This window comes from Neodiprion lecontei, chromosome 1 (assembly GCF_021901455.1).
Source record: "Neodiprion lecontei isolate iyNeoLeco1 chromosome 1, iyNeoLeco1.1, whole genome shotgun sequence".
NCBI lineage: Eukaryota > Metazoa > Arthropoda > Insecta > Hymenoptera > Diprionidae > Neodiprion > Neodiprion lecontei.
Window position 1 is genome coordinate 7,475,009 of NC_060260.1, and position 8,752 is coordinate 7,483,760.

The 8,752-nt window shown below is 42.4% G+C and overlaps 3 protein-coding genes across 3 annotated transcripts; all 3 read left to right on the forward strand.

The window, feature by feature from the left end:
* Positions 1-55: 55 nt before the first annotated feature.
* LOC107219372 (facilitated trehalose transporter Tret1-like) lies at positions 56-2,048 on the forward strand. Its single transcript, XM_015657568.2, has 2 exons — positions 56-494; positions 581-2,048. The coding sequence occupies exons 1-2, from the start codon at positions 425-427 to the stop codon at positions 1,891-1,893; spliced, it is 1,383 nt and encodes a 460-aa protein (XP_015513054.1). The 5' UTR covers positions 56-424; the 3' UTR covers positions 1,894-2,048.
* Positions 2,049-2,475: 427 nt separating this feature from the next.
* LOC107219360 (facilitated trehalose transporter Tret1-like) lies at positions 2,476-3,971 on the forward strand. Its single transcript, XM_046739271.1, has 3 exons — positions 2,476-2,707; positions 2,789-3,503; positions 3,596-3,971. Exons 2-3 carry the CDS (start codon positions 2,815-2,817, stop codon positions 3,969-3,971), a joined length of 1,065 nt encoding a protein of 354 aa, XP_046595227.1. The 5' UTR covers positions 2,476-2,707; positions 2,789-2,814.
* An 823-nt stretch (positions 3,972-4,794) lies between these two features.
* Positions 4,795-7,995, forward strand: LOC107219362 (facilitated trehalose transporter Tret1-like). The gene is made up of 2 exons (XM_015657559.2): positions 4,795-5,186; positions 5,274-7,995. Exons 1-2 carry the CDS (start codon positions 5,117-5,119, stop codon positions 6,584-6,586), a joined length of 1,383 nt encoding a protein of 460 aa, XP_015513045.1. The 5' UTR covers positions 4,795-5,116; the 3' UTR covers positions 6,587-7,995.
* The last annotated feature ends 757 nt before the right edge of the window (positions 7,996-8,752 follow it).

The following is an 8,752-nucleotide window of genomic DNA, read 5'->3' on the forward strand; positions in this document are numbered from 1 at the left end:
AATTATAGGAAGTACAACTAAGAAAATATCCTGCCTGATCCAGGTAGAATAATGGCAGTAATCGTTTTTAAGTCAGGGAGAAATTAACTATTAAACTTTCAGCAAACGCAGTCATACGCCAGCAATATGTGGTTACGAAGGAGGGACAAAGAGAAGTCTGATTGCAAAACTATCAACATGGATTGAGCAAATATCAAAAATTCATGTAGAACATGAAAAAGAACAACTAGAGTCTTGAGTGTACATTGAAATGCGGATGAATTCTAAGATTGGAAGGTCGAAGATATTACTTATCTGCAATCTTATCACAGCTGCAAATATATGCAAATATTTTGTGAGAGCTATCGTTTGACGTAGTATCACGAATTTCAACAACCTGCAAAGTTCGGTCTCCTGTCAAAACCATCAGCGTAACGACAGCAGAATGACCTCGAAGCAACCTGGTGAATCGCAAAGTGACCTGTTGTGGTTACAATGGACTGGAAGTGCGGGAGGTTAGTGAAAGGCAGTAAGCCGAATTTACTCAAATTGTAAATATCAAATTGCAACGTAGTAACGAGTACCGTTTACTTGCTAACAGCTATGATAATGCTCTTCGTGTGCGGCATGATGGGCGGATGGACGTCGCCGTATCTAGCCAAGCTAACTTCTCAAGATTCACCACTTCCGATTACCTCTGACGAAGCTTCCTGGGTAGCGTCACTGCTGAACTTCGGACGACTAATAGGCGCGGTTCCCGGAGCAGTGAGCGTGCATTATTTCGGAAGCAAAAGAACGCTATTTCTCAATGGGTTTTCGTTAATCGTCGGCTGCGTTTGCACTATCGTGGCTGATTCCGTGATCTGGCTGTACGTGGCAAGATTGATTAGCGGACTGTGCCTAGGGATGTCCTACAGCAGCTTTCCACTATATCTCGGAGAAATTTCAAGTCCCGCGACTCGAGGAGCTTTGGTGACTTTGGCGAGCACCGGTTTGTCGGTGGGAGTCCTTGCCGGTAACGTGGTTGGTGCCTACGTTTCAATGACAGTCTTTGCCTACATAACTCTTGTGCCAACCACAGTTTTCATGCTCCTTTTCCTGTGGATGCCCGAGTCTCCTCACTACTTTATTCGTTTGGATAAGATAGAAGAGGCCAGAAAGTCAATAGCGAGGTACCATCCCGGAGTAAACGTTGAGGTTGAGTTGAAGTCCCTCCAAGATTTCATCCATGCGATTCAATCCCGTACGTTCGCAGATAAACTTCGAGAATTCAATGTTCCTGCAAACCGAAAAGCCGGCATCATCGTCGTGCTGCTTTATGTGTTCATGCAGCTAAGTGGAGTTAACAGCGTCTTGTTTTACTTGGAAATCATCCTGACCAAAGGCAGATTGACCATCATTTCACCGGCTAAAATGGTCATAATAGGCGGTGCCACTGCTATTTTTGGTGGGTTAACGACTGTTTACCTGGCTGCCAAATGCGGACGAAAGACGCTGCTCATCGCTTCCTGTGTCGGTGTTGCCGTATCCTTGGTCATTTTAGGAACAGATTTTGCGCTTTTAAGCAACGGATTTGACTCTGCTCAACTTCAGTGGACGCTCGTATCATCTGTGATTATTTACCATATCTTTGTCTATATGGGACTCTGCCCTGTTCCTAATATCGTTCTCAGTGAGTTATTTGCTCCAAATATAAAGAACATGGCAGCTTGCTTTGCCAGTATTTCAGTTGGACTCTTCGCCTTCATTTCCACCAAAGTATATCAACCCCTGGTAAATATTATGGGTGAAGCTTACGTATTTTGGATGCACGCCGCCTTTATGGTAATGGTTATTATATTCACGCTGACAGCTATGCCGGAAACAAAGGGTAAATCTCTTCAAGAGATCCAAGCTATTTTGCATAAGAAATAAACTTAATTGAACGAACCTATTACTATGCTGTGATTAAAGTGTCAGTGATCTGAATTCCTGTCCCTAATTTCTGTCATTTATCTTGCCTTGAATCAGGATGTTGCACTACGTTGCTGTGATTCGATCCGCCGTTAAAATTATTTTGTAAATAGATCAACTAGCATAGAAATTGAATCCTGTTGCAAATACTGCATATAAAACAGCGTACAAAATATTCTAATTCGCAATAGGTTAGGATGAATATAATTTTTCAACAACTGCTCGTATTTGTTTCATCAAAATAATTTGAAACTTTTTCTTATTAAAAATTCCCGTTACGCTGCGTTATTCAGAATGTATGCAATATTGCCTGACTCTATCGTACTAACTCTTCACGAGACAACTGCACTGACTTAATCCTCGAGAAAATATTAACAGTATGCTCCATCAGATAAGAATGGAGCAGAAGTTACGAGTCGTCAATGTTTCGCAAACAAAAGTCACCGTTTTTACAGAGTGAAAGTTCCACAGAAAAATTATTCTAAATGCGGCGCGGCTGTTCCACAAGCAGACGATTAGATTCGGTTTTACGACTCGCTTATGATTCGTTTCTACAGAATCATTTCCCCGCTTATCAATAGTCTTATGAGCATGCCAAAATTAAATAAATAACACCTAGCAGTCGGGATACCAAGCAGTGTGGTCATATTGAAAGTCTCAGATACTTCGATCTCCTTGCAAAATCACCGACTGATAGGCAGTAGTGCGAAGTTGAAGGGCACTAGTGCGTTGCGGAAGGAGATACTGTGGCTACAATGGAATGGAGGACTGATAGGTTAGTAAAGACCAATTTATTCTCCCGGATTTTTGACGTTAGTAAAAACGCGTAAAAACGTAACTATTTTCTTGATCGCAGCCCTACTGCAACTTCTCGTGGCTGACATGGGAGGAGGATGGTTGTCGCCATACCTGGCACAGCTTACAGCGGAAGATTCGCCACTCCCGATCACTTTGGGCGATACTTCCTGGGTGGCGTCGTTGGTGAATCTTGGCCGTCTCGTGGGAGCGCTACTTGGAGCAATCAGCGCTGATTATTTCGGAAGTAAGAAGACACTAGTTTTTAATGGATTTCCTTTGGCGATCGGCTGGATCTTGAGTATCGTGGCAGATTCCGTGGTTTGGTTGTACGTATCGAGGTTCGTCACCGGCATTGGTATCGGAATGACGTTCAGCAGCTATCTCCTCTACCTTGGAGAAGTTTCTAATCCAGAAATCCGAGGTGCTTTGGTGGTTTTCGCTACTAACGGAGTATCTATAAGAACGCTCATCGGAAATATACTTGGCACCTATGTTTCGCTGGCAGTATTCGGCTACATAAGTCTCGTGCCAACCGTCGCTTCTGCGCTCCTGTTCTTGTGGATGCCCGAATCGCCCTACCACCTCATCCGTAAGGACAAAATAGAAGAGGCTGGAAAGTCAATAGCGAGATACCACCCTGGAGCAAACGTCAAGGCTGAAGTGAAGTCTCTTAAGGATTTTATCAAGACGACCCAGTCCAACACATTCGTTGATAAACTTCGAGAGTTCAATACACCCGTAAACCGAAAAGCTGGGATCATCATCTTTCTGCTGTACTTCTTTATGCAATTCAGCGACTTGAATTCTCTCATATTCTACATGGAAATCATTCTGAGTGATGGTGGTTTGACTGTGATTCCACCAGCCACACTGGAATCCTAGCCGGATGTTTGGCAATCTACATGGCTGACAAATGCGGGCGAAAATTGCTGTGGATCGTTTCCAGTGCCGGAGTCGCGGTATCTATGATTGCCCTCGGGGTGCACTTTAGTCTCTTTTACAACGGTGTTAATCCTGCTGGATTGCAGTGGCTTCTAATAGTCTGTATGCTCATATACGAGGTGTTCGTGTTTCTTGGGCTCTGCCCGATGCCCAGCACAGTTCTAAGCGAGTTATTTGGTCCAAATATAAAGAGCCTGGCAGCCTGTTTAGGCAGTATGTCAGCCGGGCTTTTTTCATTTCTGTCCACAAAAACATATCAATCTTTAGTGGACCTCACGAACGAGGCTTGGATTTTTTAGTTATACGGGGGCATTTCATTAATTTCATTAATATTTGGTCTGGTAGTATTGCCGGAAACGAAAGGCAAATCTCTCCAAGAAATTCAAATCATTTTACACAAAAAATAAAACGCTGAATTATCTCGCACACGCAAGGATTGATTACAGCGTAAATATAGCGGTTCTGTTGAATAGTGGCTGAGATAATCAAATGACCTAACTGTACAATATAGAATCTAGTCAAAATAAGTTGATTACAAAATGGCTCTACTTGATCAAGCATAGACTAATCATTCTTTTTACAAACAGTATTAAATTCAAGTTTTCTCGCTCCCCACACAACTTTTTAGAAATATATAGCACGTAGCCAGAACGCTGTCTTGTACGAAGAACGATAAGAAATATTTCTAATATTTCCAGTCATAAAACACTCTCGAGCTCAACTCGTATCAGTTAGAAACACGTATTCGCTAACAAGCTGGAACTTGCTTAAAGAAAATCTCATGTACACTACTAAAAAAACAAACGTCCATTTATTGCGTCTGCAGAAAAATATGACTCTGACGGATTCCGTGGTACAATTTTCCAGTAAGTAGAAAGCATCCGGTGCACTTGGACAACTACAATTTATTACTCTTCTCAAAACTTCTTGATATTCCGGGAAACAGGCTGAAATGTTACCCGATTTGGTTATAGAATTGAACCTTTTCATATAATAGAATCATAAAAATAAATATCCTTTTAGCTACAACCTAATTTTACATTAAACCCAATTTAGAGTTTTTAAATCGAAAGCGAATTTTGTTTTACAAAATCTGCAAAATTTTACAGTATGCAATGTTATTTCATGAATTAAAATCGATATCAGAAAGTGGTACGAAGAGCTTAGCGCGGTTCAAGGTCACCGGCAAAATGCAATACGCTCGAGATACGTAAAGGTTATCAAACGTATTCTGAAGTGATTGGGACACATATAAGATTATACATCCATTTATAGCTTTATAAATCGTCATAATTTTAATCATGGCTTATCAGGCATCTTATCAGAATAAATTTAATAGACAAATATGTAGTAACGAGCACTGTACTCCTCGACCAGTATCACGAAGTTGGACGCAGGATGAACTTCGGATCTCTTATCAGAGTCGCGAGTTGAGAGTAAGAGCATGACAGCGAAGCGTGACAGCGTCTCGAGCGAGGGCATACTATGGCTGCAGTACATCGGAAGCTTGGGAGGTTAGTGAAAAGAAGAAAGCTGTGATCAGCTTGCAAGTTTCCTCACAAATAATCCTGCGATAACATTTGACATTTGGTCATCTACAGCCGCATTACTGCTTTTCATGACCGGTATGTCGGGAGGATGGACATCGCCATTTATAGCCAAGCTGACAGCGGAGAACTCGTCGCTTCCGATCACCTTGGATGAAGCTTCGTGGGTAGCGTCGATGCTGAACCTGGGACGAGTCGTAGGCGCGGTACCCGGACCAATAAGTGTTTATTACTTCGGGAGTAAAAGGACTATGGTTTTCAATGGCATTCCTTGCGTTGTCGGCTGGGTTTCCATGATCATTGCACGATCCGTGGACTGGCTGTACGTGGGAAGATTCGTCATTGGCCTCAGTGTGGGGATGTGCTACAGCAGTTTTCCGCTGTATCTTGGAGAAATATCGAGTCCGGCTATTCGAGGTGCGTTGGTAACCCTCGCGAGCATCGGACTGCCTGTGGGTGTGTTGACTGGAAACACGATCGGTGCCTACGTCTCGATGTCGGTGTTTGCCTGGATAAGTCTCGTCCCAAATATCATTTACATCGTTCTTTTTATCTGGCTTCCCGAGTCGCCGTATCATCTCGTTCGCACGAACAAGATAGAAGAGGCCAAAGTGTCGATAGCCAAGTACAACCCCAGGCTGGACGTCAACGTTGAGGTGAGGTCCATCCAAGATTTCATCAACGAGTCCCAATCAGTCACGCTCGCTGACAAGTTTCGCGAGCTCAATATACCTGAGAACCGAAAGGCCGGAATCATCGTGACCCTGCTTTACTTCTTCATGCAATTCAGCGGAATGAGCAGCTTTATCTTCTATTTGGAGATCATCCTGACAAACGGTGGTTTGACCGTGATTCCACCGGCTACAATGGTCATAGTAGCCAGTTTGGCTGGAATTCTTGCCGGATTCGCAACAATTTATCTGGCCGATAAGTGTGGGCGAAGAACGCTACTGATAGTCTCGAGCGCTGGCACCGCAGCATCGATGATCGCCCTGGGAGTGCACTATGTTCTTTTGGACGCTAACTTCGACCCTGCCAGTCTGCAGTGGCTTTTGATACTCTCGGTTATTTTTTACGAGGTGTTTCTGTACATCGGACTCTGCCCTGTACCCAACACCGTTCTCAGCGAATTGTTTGCTCCGAACATAAAAAGCATGGTTGCATGTTTATCTGGGGTTTCACTCAGCCTGTTCTCGTTCGTGTCCAGCAAGACTTATCAATCGTTGTTGGAGATCACGAGCGAGGCTTGCGTCTTTTTTCTTTATGGGGCAGTGGCGATAACTTCACTGGTATTCGGCCTGACTGTTATGCCCGAAACGAAAGGCAAATCTCTTCAAGAGATACAAGATGCGTTGCATAAAAAATAATCGTATGTATGATGATTAACCTGATTACATTCAACTCAACTAGTCAATCAGCAGCGATTACGCAGAAAAAAACCGGTGAGCCATTGTTTCTTCTTTTTCGTGAAGAAAAAGAAGTTTAGCTTGGTTACGTTGGGGCTAAACTTGAAAGCTTAGGATTTCTACCCCACAAGCTAAAGACAAAGATTAGCCAACCACGGCATCGTTAGCTAAAGACAAACGTTTCCGCTTCTGGAACCCTGCCATAATAGTGTCGGTAACCTGCGCTACACGGACAGGTAAGCGCGTTTTGCATACTGAAAGGAAGCGGAAAATGGTTAGCAGGGTTGCTAGACTTGTCGTGAAACATTCGTTAAGCTCAATGAATTTTTCTGAATTAACGGCACAAAGCTCAAACTGTTTTTAGATGTGACGCATTATTTTATGCGAGTTGCAGAATTCAGATGGGGTTCTGTTCAGACAATTGCATTGTTATCAGATCCACAGCAATATGATATACATGCACTTCGTGGATCTTGTCTTACATATCGTTACTTATTGTTAGATCTAGACAAGTACCTTATACCGATAATTATGATAGTATAATAATGTAATCTCTCTAGTATTAGAGAAACGATATTTCATTACCCGTACTAGACAAAAATTAATCACTCATCAAAATAAAACCTGAATTAATTACTTGAATTGAGGTCGGTATGATTTAATTCTTCCGAGATCGACCAGTAAATAATCTGAAAGCAACCAACATCATCTAACCAACTAGTCCTGAAGGATTCCTCGAAGTTTTGATCTCTCTTACGATGCAGAACAATCAGGAAATTCGATGTGCCAAATTATTGGTGCGGACTGGCGAGAACCAGTCTTAATATCGAGTTGATTGAATTGGTGAAATTGCGAGGCGGGAAGTAAATGGAAAAAGTCATTCGGTAAAAGTCGATAATTCAATTTGTGAAATTTTCACAGGTGAGGCATTCGCTTTTAATACGTTCCGAAGTTAGCGCCGCGTGGACCAGCTCTTCGAACAATTTACCGTAGAAGAAAAATACATATGGGGCATTCCACGTCAAATCGACCTTGACCTCTTCGATTTGTTTTGAGTTTTATATGTATTACCGAATTTTTAAGAATTGTTAACGATTTTTCGCAAAAGATTTTTATTCTTGAAAAATTTTTCCAATGATTCATTACTTCGGAAGAATCTGGAAAAATTCTAAAGAAACCGATGTCATGTGTAAAAATGCTTGAGCAACCGTTCAGAAATAACTGACTCTCCCTTCTGTCAAAAAATAATTTTCTACTCGACAAAATAGAAAGGAAACACCTGCCGACTTTAGCTCAGTGTGCAAAAATTTTTATATGTAAGACACGATTGTTCAGAATTATTTCAGATTTTTAAATTGCATTTGAAAGTCACCCAATTTCTTGCTTAGCGTATCCTCACCCCGTGCATTAATCTCGATGGTGCTTTTTAGTCCCAGCAACAAACAGTTCTTTTGATTGAAAGAAGTATAACACTTGAGAATAAAGACCAACTTAGTAATTCATGAACTGAACAATATCTTTCCTTCGAATTGGAAATACGGGCCGGTAGTACGGTACCCGACAGCTACCCTGAACATCGAACTTAAAATTAATCAACCTCTGACCTTAATCATCCTCACCATCGCGTTGATTACTTAAAACGAATTCTGTCGTTCTTATTGTTAGCTGTGTTCCCGGTCAATCGAGAGCTCGAAGCGATCGACCGAGAGAAGAAAACTTATTGGTACGAGGCCAAGAGCATACCTACTTCATTTTTCCCTCCGCTCTCTCTTTCTCCCAGTGTCTGCAGCATCCCTCGCCTCGTTTCTCAGTGACGCGAGATTTGACCTAAATTTCCAAGGAGACGACTCTTGCAGTCTGCAAGGAGAACCGGTCGATTTCCAGTCAAACACCACCGACTACTGCCCTTCATTTTTTCCTCAAACTTTACCCGACAACCCCTTTTTCGGTTTCCGGAGGGCTCGTTCATCATTGTTTGTCACTATTCACTCACTTGGCAGGCGTTCTTTTCTATTCGCTACCCCTGAGCAAACCCCCTCTACTATCTGCTATCCCTTTACCTATACGAAGCCTGCGAACCCGTGAGGAAAGAAAGTATCGAAAGATTGTAAAGGCTGCATTCGCGTT

Coding starts and splice junctions, on each gene's coding strand:
- LOC107219372 (XM_015657568.2), top strand. CDS start 425: ATGACCTCGAAGCAACCTGGTGAATCGCAAAGTGACCTGTTGTGGTTA. Junction 495..580: donor ATGGACTGGAAGTGCGGGAG/GTTAGTGAAAGG, acceptor ACTTGCTAACAG/CTATGATAATGCTCTTCGTG.
- LOC107219360 (XM_046739271.1), top strand. CDS start 2,815: ATGGGAGGAGGATGGTTGTCGCCATACCTGGCACAGCTTACAGCGGAA. Junction 3,504..3,595: donor GGGATCATCATCTTTCTGCT/GTACTTCTTTAT, acceptor TGATTCCACCAG/CCACACTGGAATCCTAGCCG.
- LOC107219362 (XM_015657559.2), top strand. CDS start 5,117: ATGACAGCGAAGCGTGACAGCGTCTCGAGCGAGGGCATACTATGGCTG. Junction 5,187..5,273: donor GTACATCGGAAGCTTGGGAG/GTTAGTGAAAAG, acceptor GGTCATCTACAG/CCGCATTACTGCTTTTCATG.